A 15277-nucleotide genomic window follows, 5' to 3' on the forward strand; every position below is an offset into this window, starting at 1 on the left:
GAAGAATTTATTTAGCATCAGTGCCGACTTCAATGTCAGTTAACAGCTGGGAGATTTTGCATTCTTCATCAAGCATCCCACAAATTACGACATTATCTACGATATCTAGTTCACTCATCCCCAGATCAGATAAAGCATACGCTGATGTGGATTGCACCACATCAAGTACAGCTCCTCCAACGAGTACAACATCTTCAATCGCTGGTGTTGCAGGTGTCGTCGCTACTCCAAACTGTACAGTAACCAAACTCTCAGATGCTGTCATCGGACTCGGAGTCCTCTGCGGCTTGTCAATCATCGGCTGCATCATTCTTATAATCCTCTTCATCCGCCAATCCAACTCATCACGAAACCGCAGCACGAGCCGAAACAGAGACACCACACCATCACACTCCCATCCCAGTTCACCAATCGGCCCTTGGTACCAAGATCACTTTCGAGATTTCGATACACGTTCAAGAAGACGTAGAGTATATGACGGCTTAGGTATTGGAGGAAGTCGGGACGGCAGACTCCCTCGTCGTCACTCGATATATGAAAGTCCACAAGCGAGAGATCCGCAGGCGAGAAGTCCTCTCGCACCACCTCCTAGATACATGGAACGAGCTCCTGAGAATATGCGACAAGCTCAAAATGCAGGTGTATTCCCTAGATCGCCTCTGAGAAGGGGCATGTTTGGTCGATCGCCACTGGCTGCTGGATATCCTTTCCTGCGAAATCCGAATGTAAATCCGATGGCATTCTCTCAAGGACAGGCAGGACTTGGAGATATGCAAATGCCACAGATGCCGCATGCTGGACAAATGCATCCACAACAACCACCAATGTATCAGCAGCACGTACATCAATACCCCGAACAAGCTGGCATGATGCATCCGGACCATCATCATCATCATCACCCACCAGCGCCTATGGCGGACATGAGAGCAGCTCAAGAGCAAGAACGGCGAAGAGAAAGCAGGAGACAGGAGGAAGGAAATGTTGGGAGGTCGAGAGATCCTTCGAATGCTGGTACTGCTGTTCGTGATGGCATTTTTGGGAGAATGAGGGGCGAAGCATTGGGAAGTAGACGGGCTTCCAGGAGTGAAACTGAGGGATCAAGGGGGAGGAGAGGCGGACAGTCTGACGGTGGGCCACCTGGCCCAATGTGAAATCCCTTTTGAAAGAAATCGTTAAAACTTCAGGGCTAAAGTGTTCTTTTTTGTTCGATAGGTGGTATTCAATGTTGAGATGATCTAAAAGCAGACCACTTTCCGTCAGAGAGCGAGCTATCAATTATAGACAGGTGGCAGTTATCAAGTAGTGGGGTAGTTTTTGGGAAGTTGACGTGAAGTTTCATGGCCTCAAAATCACCGCGAATGTACTTCAATTTCAGCAAAGACATACTCCAGGTCCAGATCAGCATTGATGATTTCTGATATTCTGAGCGCGATTTGCCGCAATAGAGGAGAAAGTAAGATATCTGAGAGTGTATGATCCCCTCGATCCTACCACAGTCCATCTGCAGGCTGGATTCCGAATTTGAGAGAAACCAAACTAAGTCAATGAAATAATGTCTCACATTCGCACAGATAGGGGATTTGTGAGTCTAAAGCCACTAAAGCGGCAGAAGCTGAAGAGGCTCTGGTGTGAGGGGAAGCCAGGATCTGACCATACAACAACAATGGCTCCTGATAATCAGCATGTACGTCCATTTTGGCTAAGAAAAGTTGCTTTGACTCCATCTCAGACTTCTACTGACTAGGTCTGAACGGATCCACCGCTGGAGGAGTTTTGAGGGCAGTTCAAGTAGAAAGAGAGTTATTTCGAGAGCTTTAGCAAGTTGGTAGATGATAATTTAGCCTGCGTCGTAGTAAATTTTGGCATTGTTTCGTCCTTGAGACAAATTTCTGTTCATAGCTACCACAAGATGGTTATGAAATGAAATCACGTAGAGGACGAATCAATACGTATCAGCATCAGTGGAACATATGATAGAGAACCGGATCCAAGACGAAGCGTCTTCTTTTAGCAACCCAAGTCGTGAAGAAAAATCTGTTCACGAGCAGATCACAAAGAGTGACTCTGATGATGATAACGAGTAGATAATACAAGAACATCAGTCCAGCCCTTTGATGTAAAGCTAAACCAAACGCAATCAGTTCCATCGTAACAGGAGGACATTGAGGTCTTCATTTGTTTTGAATCTAGCCCAAGCAAATATCCCTGTCGCGCTAGTTTAAGCGAGGTTGTTGATACAAAGATTCAAGTGCAACCTCACAAATATTCTTCTCGAACTGTAGACCGCGCTGAATTTCAAGAAAGTGCACAGCGCTTCTTATCAGGTATTACTGTATCCATGATGCAGACTGACCAGGCACTTGATGCTATCATCTTCGATCTTGCTGATAGGCAAGTCAGTGTATGTTTCCATTCTAGATCGGTCTGATCTTGACGCTCACAACTATTTAGCATGGCGAAACTCGCGATCAAAGGCTCTTCCTTCGCCACGAGAAAGAGAGAAACCAGGTTGGAAATGCCAGAATCCTTGTAGTCAAGAGCATCACGCCTCGATTCCACCTGACCTCACCTATTCTCTGGACCGCTCACTGCCAAACACCTCTTGAGTTCACCTTTATGGACCTGCCATCGGAGTTACGCGACAAGATTTGGGCATATGCGACACTCGAAGGACGAATCATTAAACTTTTCGGAAAGAAGGTCTTGTCTGACGAAAACCACGGTCACGGCCTCAATCCTTACGAGTCAAATCTGAAAATGAGATGGGCCAGAGCAGGTATCCCGACCCAAAAGGATAGGGATGTTCCAGAAGAGCTGGCTGAAACTGGTGCGTACTAGTCCGATGACGGATAGTTTTTGCAGTTGACTCGAAAAGAATTGCGCAGCTTGGAGACTACAAGACACTGGGATGAAGCTTTTCAAGTGCTCCAGGAGAAAGTCAACACAATCAAGTCCAATACTGCTAAAGATCGCAAGGTCAACCCAAGAAAGATTCCATCCGTTCTGAGCGTCAACAAAGCAAGCCGAAATATCGCATTGCAACACTACAGTCTCATCCTAGGACCACAACGCGACGGCAAGCCAATCTTCTTCAACTTCGCTGTGGACGCGCTCTACGTGCAAGATGACTGGGATCTCCTTGTCCTTTGCGGCATCGATTTTCCAGAAAGTACCAATAATCTCTGCACGTCCATCTTGCCCAACATGTTTCCCAGTCAAAGAAACGAGATCGAACAGAACCTCCGCTTCTTGGTCATCGACGACAGCTTGGAGCCTACCACCATTGCAGGACTTGCTCGGTTTCGCAGCCTTGAGAGACTCCTGGTCAAACCAAAGAAAGAACACTCTACCCGCAATCTCTTCACTCAGATATTTCTTGGCTATGACTCTCGCCCGGCCGAGCATGCGTTGAAGGAAGCCTGGAGATTGGATGATGAGGATTGGGGTGAGGATGCCAAGCCCAATTCTGTTCCACAGTTCTTGTATTTCAAGATTACTAGAAATTCCATGCTCAGGGATGAAAATGGTGAGTTCTTACAATTTTAAGGAGGTCTACTTGCTTACTTTCAACTAGCTATTAGCTAAGTATCTCACCAAGGCTGAATTGACCAATTCTGAGCTTTCAGATATGCACAGGTATCACCAGATCTGGGAGATATTTGGGAGTTCTTGAGGTAAAATGGAGTTCAGTTCTGTAATAATGTCGTCGCGTCTTCGTTGCAAGCAGCATTGGTGATTAATGGAGGTTCTGACTTTATTGACGCGCTGTATACACTTACTTTTTCAAGCCTGCCATTTTTCAATTGAAGCAACCAACATGGCCAAGCAAACAGTAACTTCATTAATAAGTGAATAGCCTGCCTTTAGTTGTATAGCTTGTCTTGATACTCTTGTGAGACTATGAGGGCATGAGAAAGTGAAAAGAGATGACCGCTGCACAAAGGAGATCAATGAGCCACCAAGGCGGCCCAAAAGCAAAATTCTGTGAAATCACAATGAAACTAGTAAATCATCTTTGTCAATAGATATCAAACAAATGATCTACTTCCCATATGGCGTGACTCACAAAGCTGTGTTGCTGGAGTAGTGTTGATGTCCCGGATAAGACCTTGCGGATTTGGAGATCAACGCGTACCTCGCATCTCGAACTTTTGTGAACACAAAAATCTCCGAGCTGTCTTTCTCAAGACTCAAATACCTCTATCATTTACTCACGCAGCTTACCAGTGTTATTTCTTCTCGGATATCAACGTATCTGCTGCTCAAGGAACATCACAATGGTAAGCTTCAAGTATTCCCTTCCTAGTGTAGCCGCTTCCAGTGCTCCAGGGCTAAAAGTCTTAGCTACCGAATCATACAAACTTGACGTGGACTTCTGACAGCCAGCACGGGCGCTGGGTAGAGTCATTGATTGTGGCGAAAATAACAGGTTAACAAGAGTCGCGAGAGCTCGGTCTCAAGCGCTTCGCACTTTTACTAGATAAACAACGCGACGGAAAGCCCATCTACATCGACTTCTCCAAGGATGAATTTCGGCTTCAAGATCTTAGAACTCTGAAAATACTCTGCGGTCGAAAGATCGGTTTGCTGAGGAACCACTTCAATTTTCAGAAAAGCCAGCGTTCTTCTACGTTGGAGTTGAGCGAGGAGCGAAACGGCGCCGATAGCAAATTGCGTTTCTTGAGCTTTGCCGATGTCATCTCATACGGCGAATTCCTTTGAGTCCCTTGATTGCCCGATTCAGCAATCTTGAGGTTCTCACGCTGAAGGAAGTGCCACGACTAATTCGGGCTGCTGGGTCAATGGCACTACCATACCGTCATGAAGTTCCTTTGGGCGACAGCTGGGCATTCGAGGACACGAAGAGATTGGAAGCCAAGTCGAAGTGGCTTTGGGCAAAGGATCACAAGAAGCGGGAGAATCAAGGACTTCAGTACACGCCAAACAAGATCCCAAAGTTCAACTTCCTGGACGACACCAATCTGCAACTTGAGGGTCCTCTACCTACCGCGCACAATTCATGGTGAGGCCCATTTGGAAGCTTTCAGGCTGCACCAAAGACTCCTCAAGCATGAACTGTGCAATGCATAGGCAACTTAGGAGGGGCCTAGCTTCCTCAGCATTGACATGTACAGTGTTTCGGCACGTGTGGTGTGTGCAGAATAGATTAAACGAGTATCAACAAAAGAATTGCCTGCATCACTTCACTTCAACATATATCTTTCGCCTAATGTCCTTTCGGAAGGCTATGTGAGAAGTATCCAGAAAGTGTTTGTCTCAGTGAACTACTGTGTTGGTTCAGTCGTAATTTGCGATATCAATAGGAGCACTGGAAAATACAAAGAAGACTGCGAGACATTGAGTAAACTTCAATAGCATATAATCATAAATGACTAGGTAAGCTTGCAAGAACTAAACATTTTCATTCAGGCAAAGTATGAAAAGATTTATGCAAGACAGGACAATGGCGTTCTGTAGGTCAGCATTTGCTGCCCAGCGAACACGTCAGACAGTGTCAGACAACACAGGAGACGAACGCATCAACTAGAGCAGGGAAAGTTGTTTTTAAGCTTGGAGATTGGGTTCTAACACGCTCGAATTAAGCAAATATTTGGGGTATTTCTTAGCAATAATGTTTGAGTCTCGTTGAGGCGTACAATAGGGAATGTAGGCTGAGAAGACTGGGTGGGATGGCAAAGTAGAGTTTTGGGGTCCAGCAAGGAGTCCGTGCGCCCCAGCATCGTCATCAGGCGGCTGGGAATGCCTTCACTTCGAGTTGCTGCCAGCTGCATACTCGAATCCTCCACATCACTCGAAACAACATTCACGACAACAACTCAGCGCAGTGATTGCTTGCCCGGTAAGCTCCAGCAGGAGCGATATCGTGCATGATGTGGAACGACGAGGACAACAACCCTTATGGGACGAGCTTTGAGCGACGTGATTCAAGCTCGTCGGCAGCAAACCCCAGCTCGCCAGGCTCTCGTGAGTTCTCCTGTCCTCTCCTTGTCGTCAGGTCGCAAATATGATGCATTCGGTTTTCTTGGACGATGAGCCAGCAGCTGATCAGGACTGGCAAATCCTAGAACATGGCTACGGAGGGCCGCGCACTCCTTCCACTACCAGCGACGCTCACGACACTGAGACGGACACTCGAGCTCAGCAGTACGATACCAGCGACGCGGGCAGCGATGATGACTATGGAGGATCCACGCAAGAGGCTCCAAAGCGCAAAAAGGGGGGCTATGACAGTCGAATTGAGCAGATACTCTATGAGAACCCGGATCTTCCAATTCTCATTGTGGATGCTGGCAAGAGCTTGGAAAGTGGTGGAAAATATATTGTGTATACTATTCGGACTGGGGTAGGGAGATCGAAGCGCACATGGGAACTTTGCTAATGCTGGTTAGGATCTGGAAGTCAGAAGAAGATACTCAGAATTCGCATCTCTCAGAGATGCCTTGTCTCGTTTACATCCGACCCTGATCATGCCGCCAATCCCAGAGAAACATACTATGGCAGACTATGCTGCGAACCCAACTAAGGCGAAGCAAGACCAGCAAATCATCGATCTGCGAAAGCGCATGTTGGCGGTCTTCTTGAACAGATGTAGGCGCATGGATGAGGTCCGGAACGATGGGGTTTGGTGGAGGTTCCTTGATCCGAATTCAAGCTGGGTATGTTCTTTACTTTGGAAACTCTAGAATATATGCTGACGGTTACTAGAACGAGGTCTTACATTCTCACCCAATTGCATCCATCCCAAAATCCAACATGAAAGCCCCGCCGCTCGACCCCGCCAACCCCTCACCTGCTCACGCATTTCTTCCTGTTCCAGCTACATCTGCGAAGTTGAAGGCTGCTTCTTCCTCGTCGACCAATGCCCAGGGAATGCCAAATCAACCTTCCGAATATGCTGCCAGTCCGTCCACAGCTGCACATACCATACCTGGCATCCAAGTGTTTGGCCGATTTCCGCCAGACTCTCAACACTTGAGCGAACAGGAGCTTGACCCATACTTTATAAACTTCGAAGCTGGTACAAAGGAGCTTGAATTACTTCTTACGGGACCTATTGAGAAGGTCAATAGGAGGACACTTCAACACCTGTCATCCCTATCGTCGGATTTAGCAGAGCTTGGCGCAAGATTCAATGGCTTTTCGCTGTCAGAACCATCACCATCTCTTGCAGCTGCGATTGAAAGGGTCGGGCAAGCTGTTGACTCTTCTTACCTGGCGACGGAGGAGCTATCTGGGTCTCTAGGCGCAAGCTTCGCTGAGCCAATGAGAGAAAGTGCACAGTTTGCTGGTGTTGTCAGAAGTGTTCTTCGATACCGTGTTTTAAAGCGTGTTCAGCAAGAGATGACCAATGATGAGCTGGCAAAGAAGAGAGCACTACTTGAGTCACTCGAGCGAAGCGAGACGGAAGCTAAGAGAATTGAGCAATATTTGAACAGTAGCGGTACAGGCAATCTGCCACGGCGGTCAAATTCGTCATCTAATAGGGATCCTCTCAGCACTAGACGAGAGAATAATCAAGAAGATACGGCATCTATCGACTCCGACTTTCCCCCAACTCACGGCGATGGATCTAGCCCTCCTTCAGCAACCCAAGGAGCACCTGAAGAACAGCCCAGTCCAGCTCACCGGAAAAGCTCAAGTGGAAACTTCATCACCAACAAGATCTTTGGTCGTATCAGTCACGCGGTCCATGGAGTTGTTGATGTTGACCCCGAAAGAACGAGACGAGATCAGATTGGCAAGACGAGAGAGTCCATTGAGCAGTTGGAGCAAGCACAACAAGCTTCGGAGCAGGATGTTCGTAATGCTAGTGCCGGTGTGCTCAAGGATTTGAAGCGGTTCCAGGCTGAGAAGGAAGATGATTTGAGACGGTATATGGTAAGCCTTCGTTCCCTCCAAGATAATAATAAATGCTGACACCTACAGCTTGCATATGCGAAGAGTCAAATCGAATGGGCAAAGAAGAATAAGGAGACGTGGGAGGAAGCGAAGGCTGAGATCAACAAGATCGATGAGAGTTGAGAGGCCCATGAACATATCAGATGAGGACCGTGCATGCGTCGAGGACAGTGGATAGGGCGGTAATATCAATTTTGGTTGGATCGCGGAGAGCGAGCGATTAGGAGTTTACGACGGTTGGTGTAATTACCTTCGACTGCCAGCGGCAGCAGATATAGATCCCCAAATGTTTCATGCGTCAATTCAGAACTTGTGAAAGGTCGAGGCCTGCTCAGGCAGTTTAATCCACCCTAGCACTCATCACCTGAGTTTGTGGCGAGCTTCAAGGCTATTAAAAAGTCCTGTCCTTCAGCCATTCAGCGTCGTTCATTGCTCTTCGCTCTAGCTACAAAGAATTTGATACTAAGTAACGACCAAGATCGCTAGAGTATTTGCTAGTTTCAGGCACATGTCGACCATCATCTTGACCATATCCTGTCGTCCGAATGCAATGTTCAGATATGCTTTGTGATGCAACGTGCCCAGGTTGTTGGACCACGTAATTCTTCAGCTTTTATAAAATTTCAGTGGACAGGATCCTTGTATATTTCATGCAATGGTCACGGCCAGAGAGGGGTGGATGCTGTAGCGAAAACGCGGGGGCGGGGAAAACAAACAATGCACGAGCCACACCGAGCGAAGCCCGCGGGGGATGATGTCACATACCGAACTTGTCCCAGATTCCCAGCAGGGAGCTAGCTACCACCACCACTACCACTCCTCATATGGAGTAAGCTTCAACACCCCCTCTTCTTGTGCATATTAACCTTTACTATCCCCGTTTTCGAAGTGGAGCTTCGATCGTCCTTGAATATTGCATATTATTGAACAACCGCAAATATGTCTTTCTCACAGTACAACAGCCAATTGGTAACATTCCAGAGCCATTTCCCTTGTTATAAAGGTTCTTGCTAACGATTCCAGGATGCCTTTTCCTATTACCACAAAGTCCAAGAACATTCCCCGTCTGCTCTCGAAGGACCAGCTCTCCCGGCACTCGGCCATGCTCTGGCAGGATCGACAGGCACGGCTATTGCCAATCTAGCCATCTACCCTCTTGATCTGGTCATCACTCGTCTCCAAGTCCAGCGTTCTCTGCGGAAATCGTCTACTACTGCTGATGAGGGAGAGTACAAGGGTGTTCTCGATGCTTTCGAACAGATCTACAATAAGGAAGGAGGGCTTGGTGCGTTCTACGGTGGAGTGCTACAGGATACGGGCAAATCTATTGCGGATTCTTTCCTTTTCTTCTTGTTCTACAACTATCTGAGGACGAATCGCCTGCAAAAGAAGGGCCTCAATGCTACGACACTTCCTGCAATTGATGAGCTTGGAGTTGGTGCTTTTGCTGGAGCATTGTCAAAGTTGTTCACTACACCCATCTCCAACATCGTTACTCGCAAACAGATTGCGTCAATGGTAGCAGCTCGATCCTCGTCAAGCAGAGCAGAACCAACAGTAGCCGACATAGCTTCCCAGATCCGCTCCGAGAAAGGCCTACAGGGATTCTGGTCCGGATATTCTGCATCGCTCGTCCTCACTCTCAACCCAAGCATCACATTCTTCCTCTATGAGACCTTCAAACGGACTCTCCTTCCCCGCGCACAACGCGATGACCCGGGAGCCAGGATCACCTTCCTCATGGCAGCATTCAGCAAAGCCATCGCCTCAGCCATCACCTACCCCTTCGCACTCGCCAAAGCCCGTGCTCAAACTTCCAGCAAGCCACCAGTTGACAAAGAGAACGCTGAGATTGTAATGGAAGAAGTTGAGAAAAGCCGCAACAGAAGCGATGCCAAGAAAGCTGGTAAAGACGTCAAGAAGCTCGCAAAAGATAGCACAGTCTTCAACACCATCCTACGTATCTACCGCACCGAAGGCGCAGCTGGTCTCTACGAAGGTGTCTGGGGCGAAATCTTCAAGGGTTTCCTTACCCACGGCACGACCATGATCATCAAAGAGCAGATCCACAAACTCATCATCCAGGCTTACTACATCATCCTCAAAGCACTCAACAAGTATCCCAGCCCCAGCGAGCTTGCCAAGCAAGCAGGCGATGCTGTGCAAGGTGCCGGCGAGAAAGCCGGCCAGTATGTTGTGAATGTGAGGGACAAGGGAGGTGAGTTGCTCAAGGAGGGATACGAAAATGTTGCTGAGCGCGTAGGCATCACTACTGAGAGGGCGGGGGTCGTGGCGAATAATGCGACGGAGGCGGCGAAGACGGCAAATGATTTTTCGGCAAAGGAGGCGGGGAATCTGCTGGGGAATGCGCAGGAGATGTTGGGTGGGAAGATTGAGGAGGTGGGTCATGCGTTGAAGAATTCGGAGGTCAAGCAGGTTAAGAAGGACGAGTAATGCGAGGACGAGCGATGAGTGTGGCATAGGATACCAAATGTAATCTGCTCGGCTGGGATGGGTTGGGGAGGCTGTTCTTTACTCTTGCAAAGCGTTTTTGGAATGGTAATTGCAGTTGCTGGTAACTGAAAATGAGATTGGCGGTTAGTCTTAAATTGTAATTCCTCATTTTGTGGTTGGAGAATCCAACTTCCCGAAGATCATGTACTTCAATTGTCTTTATATGTATGTCCTTCTGTACTGGATTATACTTAGCACCATCGGAATTCATTTCGAGTCTTCTAGGTAAATAAACACGATGATGTGTCTATAGTAATACAGATGTCTAAAGTACCATCATACAAACATCAGATATATAGCAATCCACTGAGCCCTCATACCTAGTAAACACTAATACCGCTCTATCGCTTACCTCCCAACCAGAGGGTTCAAAACCTTAGCAACAGCCTCTGCAGTCGTAAATAGAATACCTAATTTGAGACACACTCTCATCAGCCACATACATCCTTGCAGAATCATTCCCAAGCAGTGTCTCCAAGTAAAAACAAACCTTGAGGCGAAACTGGACAAGCATTGAAAACAAACTTACCTCCGCTAAATACAGTCCTACTCAACCTCATCACAGTACCCTTCCAATACCCGCGGATCCCGCTTTCGTGCCAAACTCCGGTGATAGCTTGCATTGTTGTTGTCACTTTGGCACTTTGACTCCTGTTTGGTAGGTCAGTATTTGATTTAGGGAGGGGAGGGAAAGAATCGCCTCCTCCTTTGTCTATTCAACCATTCTTTCAATGAAGTCGTCCCTGTCGTACCTGAGGAAATTTGAATTCTAAAATGCAAGCCTTCTTACCTCGTCTTGATAGTATCAAACGGCATACTCAATACCGTAGTAACCACACCCGCAAACGCCCCATTCCCAAAATTAACCACCGTCCCCTGCCCAATCCCCCTCCTAACCTCCCAATCCTTCACAATATTATAACTCCCCATCCTCAACCCCGTACTACTCGCCTGCTTCAACGTCGTCCCCACAAACCCTCTATACAACCCCTTCACCCCATCCTCCTGCACAATACACCTCACAGCATGTCTCGCCCCCTGATACGCTCTCGTCGACCCCGCACGTGCATCGTCTATCAGAGCGGTTTTCACACGCTCTGTGGGCGTCACGGCGAAGATGGATGCTATGATTCCTGCTGACATACCAGCGAGCATGTTCCTGGTTGGTGTGAGTGTTCCGTCTGTAGGCGAACGGAATGAGTTCTTTATGGTGTCGAAGGAGAGGAAGCGCACGGCGTCTTTGCCGATGCTTCCTATCACCAGGACGCCACAGCCTTTGTATAAAGCGCGGAGGCCTTCATTTCTGTAGATTTGGGATATTATCCGGTAGGGATCTCGGGACAGTTTGGATTTGGGGATTTCTTTCTGTGTTTGGGAGGTCTGATTTGGAGGGTTGGGGACTTTGCCGAGTTGGGCGAGGGTTTTGGCGAATTCGAAGGGGTAGGTTAGGAAGCCTTCTACGCCGCCTGCGATGCCGCCGGAGATTATGGATACTATTGGTGGGGTTTCTTGGGGTGACATTTTTGAGGCTGCAGGTAGGACGGAAAGGGAGACTATCACGTTTCATTATCTTTGATTTGATTGTAGGTAATGAAAAGACTTATTGATATATGACGTAGGGACTATTTACTGATGCCGCTTGGCGCCAGGGGTTAGCCGAGGTATTTATTGTGGAGCCGACATGGAGGAGGAGCGAGCCGGCGGCTCTTCAAAGAAACCTGGTAGAGTAAGGTAGTGGATGGTAACTTTCACGATAATTTAATATCTGTAAAATCACGATGTATTAGAATGTGCTCACTGTGGCAAGGAAAACAATGCATTGAGCTATCTAGACGAGCGTTGAATGATGAGGGAACCCCTAAACTGCAGCTGCGCGACCAACAGCGCCGAACGGAACGTTGAGCAGAGAATTTGAAAGAAGTGCGCTCCCATAGAACAATCACCTGCGGACGTGATACATGAATCATAAGTGGAGTTCTAGAGGGTAGTCCAGACCTGAAGTTGATTCAAGTGTATGAACTTGCGTAAAGTTGGTCGTACGATGACTTCTTCGAACTGCCGAGGCCGCAGGAATATCCTCTCAGGAGCTTCAATGCCACGCTCATTCCACAGTTGCACGAGAGCTCTTTCCAAGGTTGCGTGGGACTTGAATCCAGGGACGTTGCAGACCCCTCCGAAGTGCATATGCAGGGTTTTTAAGTTCTTGAACCTGGCCAACGCAGCCCTGTTGATCGGATTGAGAATTTCAGCAACACTTAAATTTTGCAATTTTTCTTCCGCGTCGTTGAGATGAGCGGGAAACGGCACGTCTCGCACGCCAGTATCGTTCGTTCTCTCTCTGAAGCGCGATGGGCTGATATTGGGACGCCGCCACATGTAGCTCACCGATTGAGCCAAGTTGGACGTGAGGTTGAGATCAGTAATTCCTGAGAGGTGGAGAAGTGTCTCTGTGTCTCGTACAATCACGTCATCCAATTTCCAGTTGACGTAAATCGCTCCTTGTATCGATCCATCGAAATGACATGGAATGGAGATGTAGTGATATTCAAGAGCCCATTGTCGGGAGGAATGACAGGCATGAAGAGGGACTGGAGTCTCGCGATTCGCACGTTGAAATGAGACTCTAGGGTCTTTCATCACTGCCTCGCGTCTTTTGTCATATGCTCTGTCAAATTGCCTAGGAAATGGCTTTCGGTTGAAGTTGTAGGTATATCACCTATGTGGCCAAACCCAAAGAAAGATGGTTCGATTCTTTTGCGGCAGAAACGTCATATCCCAGATCGTCCATTGGATATCAAGTGGCAGAAGCGAAAAGAAGTGGAATTCCCTTGTCGATGCTGGTTCTTTGACCTTTTTGTTGTAAATTGGTTCAACTGCCATCAGAACAATGTGGTGGATTCGTTTGTTGAATGCGTGGCTCTCTTCGCTCGGTGGGCGGTGTGTCTACTTCGTAAATGCCTTCAAAGTTCTCCTTGACGTCGTCCTTGACATTGTCCTTGACGTTGTCCTTGACGTTGTCCTTGACGTTGTCCTTGACGTTGTCCTTGAAGTTGTCCGTGAAGTTGTCCTCCAAATTGTCCTCGACATCTTTGAGACGCTTCGAAGCTGAGGATCCCATGATTATTCAGACGCTGAAGATGTTGGAAGTGCTGAAGGAGCTGAAACTGTTTTCGAGATTCTGGTTAGGACAGAAGAGACCTAGAGTTGGAAAGGAAAACGAGGAATATTGTGAGCCTTAAATATCTCAGTCCCCTGACAGAGTTTTGAAACAGTGCACGAGTGACTGAACAAAGAAAACAGCTTAGGCGTAGCTGTCTCACAACAACAAAGGATTAAGCGAGGCGCTTGGCAACTCATCAGCCTAGAACCCTCAGGATCCTGCGACACGCCGGTTGTCGTGTAGATGTGGTGAATGAAAAGAAAAGCAGTCTGAATGAACATTATGAACTCGCAATCAATGTCTTCTATTTCATCTAGAATAAAAATGTCATTCGACATTCAAAGGGGTGTTGATGTTCCCTTGAGAATATACCATAGTCGACTTTGCTGCTTATCCGTGAATGAATGCTCAGATCCATGGTGGGAGGGATGCATAACTTTTTCATATTTCGAAAGTTCACATCCTGGCTTTCAAATGTCACAATTGAAGAAATACACATGAATTTAAGACGACTATTCCAAGACGCTAGAGTCATACAAAGCATCCTTGTCAGCGCGTTGATTCGGCTCTATCAGTACAAAGCACTGGGTATCATAAAGTCCTGCACCGAAACGAAGCCCAAAGCCCAAATTTCAATCCCAGATGTGAAAATCATAAGCATCCAGTATCCACACTGAAATCAAATTATGATGGGAACAGGGCCAAGTCCATGAACCTCGTAGCCAATACAACCAGACTCCCAGGCTGGCAGGGCAAGAACCGTCAAGAAATCCAGCGATGGTGGCTTTTCACTTTGCGGAGCTACGAAATTGTTGATTGGACCAGATATGCCGGTTTGACCCCGAACAGTCTGAAACTTGATGACGGAGCATTTACATCCCAAATTTATGTGTCCACAAGCAACTGGGTTCTTAACCTTTGGTCGCAGATCTTTATACTGCTTAAATATTCAGCGGCTGTCATGGTATTGATTATGAGATAGAAGTTATCCCTAACAATCTCGAGGATCGGCATGGTGGGGTAGCGGAGTGATGGCGTGCGTCAAGGCCTTTGCAAAGTGAAATTTCACGGCTGTTGGAGTTGACGCAGAATTCCTTTGGAAAGAGGAGAGACTGGGTACGTGTGTACTCGAAGCTAATCTTCGCAAAGTTGGTCCAGTCGATGGAGTTTACACTGGGTCGATGCCAATAAATCGCGACTGTGTGTTTTTGGAAAAACCTGACTATGCGAGTGTAATGTTCGCATCGAATAACTTGACATTGGTGACAGCGCAAGAGATAGTCAGGCGTAAAATGTCACCGCCAGTGGCAATAGCATTCTTCATGGCCTATCGACTGTGAGTCGCCTGCAGTCCATTATGAACGATCTACATACCTCATTAATTGCTGCAGTAGAGTCCTGGGAGACATGCACGATATTGATATCAAGGACTGGTGTAAGGACTGCCCGGGTCCTCGCACGGAAGGATGAAACGTCGACGGGTTTCATTGGGCGAACCGTGATGTGGAATATGTTCGTCAAAATGTCATATTCTTGGAGACAGAGAGCGTGCCAAAGCCGACTTTTGGATCTCTGGCAGAGACATATTGGTGAATGTAGTGTCTAGCTTGAAGAGAGAATATGTTTGCTCGGGGTGGGAATTGGAGTGAAATCGAGGCGCGTTATTCTTCGAAACGCGCACTT

At 47.5% G+C, this 15277-nt stretch overlaps 8 protein-coding genes across 8 annotated transcripts; 4 read left to right on the forward strand and 4 right to left on the reverse strand.

The window, feature by feature from the left end:
* Nucleotides 1-32: 32 nt before the first annotated feature.
* Nucleotides 33-1357, forward strand: ONS95_010072 (uncharacterized protein; the record flags this gene model as incomplete). The annotated part of the gene is made up of 1 exon (XM_058503640.1): nt 33-1357. One exon carries the CDS (start codon nt 33-35, stop codon nt 1149-1151), a length of 1119 nt encoding a protein of 372 aa, XP_058360353.1. The 3' UTR covers nt 1152-1357.
* A 981-nt stretch (nt 1358-2338) lies between these two features.
* ONS95_010073 (uncharacterized protein) lies at nt 2339-3585 on the forward strand (the record flags this gene model as incomplete). The annotated part of the gene is made up of 4 exons (XM_058503641.1): nt 2339-2401; nt 2452-2827; nt 2876-3526; nt 3575-3585. 4 exons carry the CDS (start codon nt 2339-2341, stop codon nt 3583-3585), a joined length of 1101 nt encoding a protein of 366 aa, XP_058360354.1.
* Nucleotides 3586-6025: 2440 nt separating this feature from the next.
* On the forward strand, nt 6026-8043 carry ATG20 (Sorting nexin, cytoplasm-to-vacuole targeting pathway/endosomal sorting; the record flags this gene model as incomplete). Its single annotated transcript, XM_058503642.1, has 4 exons — nt 6026-6364; nt 6411-6677; nt 6727-7899; nt 7948-8043. The coding sequence occupies 4 exons, from the start codon at nt 6026-6028 to the stop codon at nt 8041-8043; spliced, it is 1875 nt and encodes a 624-aa protein (XP_058360355.1).
* A 475-nt stretch (nt 8044-8518) lies between these two features.
* Nucleotides 8519-10660, forward strand: ONS95_010075 (uncharacterized protein). Its single transcript, XM_058503643.1, has one exon. It carries the CDS (start codon nt 9436-9438, stop codon nt 10372-10374), a length of 939 nt encoding a protein of 312 aa, XP_058360356.1. The 5' UTR covers nt 8519-9435; the 3' UTR covers nt 10375-10660.
* ONS95_010076 (uncharacterized protein) lies at nt 10661-11994 on the reverse strand. Its single transcript, XM_058503644.1, has 3 exons — nt 11225-11994; nt 10964-11085; nt 10661-10844 (listed from the first exon to the last, which is right to left on the reverse strand). The coding sequence occupies exons 1-3, from the start codon at nt 11953-11955 to the stop codon at nt 10783-10785; spliced, it is 915 nt and encodes a 304-aa protein (XP_058360357.1). The 5' UTR covers nt 11956-11994; the 3' UTR covers nt 10661-10782.
* Nucleotides 11995-12411: 417 nt separating this feature from the next.
* ONS95_010077 (uncharacterized protein) lies at nt 12412-13071 on the reverse strand (the record flags this gene model as incomplete). The annotated part of the gene is made up of 1 exon (XM_058503645.1): nt 12412-13071. One exon carries the CDS (start codon nt 13069-13071, stop codon nt 12412-12414), a length of 660 nt encoding a protein of 219 aa, XP_058360358.1.
* A 232-nt stretch (nt 13072-13303) lies between these two features.
* ONS95_010078 (uncharacterized protein) lies at nt 13304-13552 on the reverse strand (the record flags this gene model as incomplete). Its single annotated transcript, XM_058503646.1, has 1 exon — nt 13304-13552. The coding sequence occupies one exon, from the start codon at nt 13550-13552 to the stop codon at nt 13304-13306; it is 249 nt and encodes an 82-aa protein (XP_058360359.1).
* A 1264-nt stretch (nt 13553-14816) lies between these two features.
* On the reverse strand, nt 14817-15082 carry ONS95_010079 (uncharacterized protein; the record flags this gene model as incomplete). The annotated part of the gene is made up of 2 exons (XM_058503647.1): nt 14817-14921; nt 14969-15082. 2 exons carry the CDS (start codon nt 15080-15082, stop codon nt 14817-14819), a joined length of 219 nt encoding a protein of 72 aa, XP_058360360.1.
* Between the last annotated feature and the right edge of the window lie 195 nt (nt 15083-15277).

This window comes from Cadophora gregata (genome assembly GCF_030347475.1).
Source record: "Cadophora gregata isolate MNR1 chromosome Unknown scaffold_4, whole genome shotgun sequence".
In the NCBI taxonomy this organism is placed as follows: domain Eukaryota; kingdom Fungi; phylum Ascomycota; class Leotiomycetes; order Helotiales; family Ploettnerulaceae; genus Cadophora; species Cadophora gregata.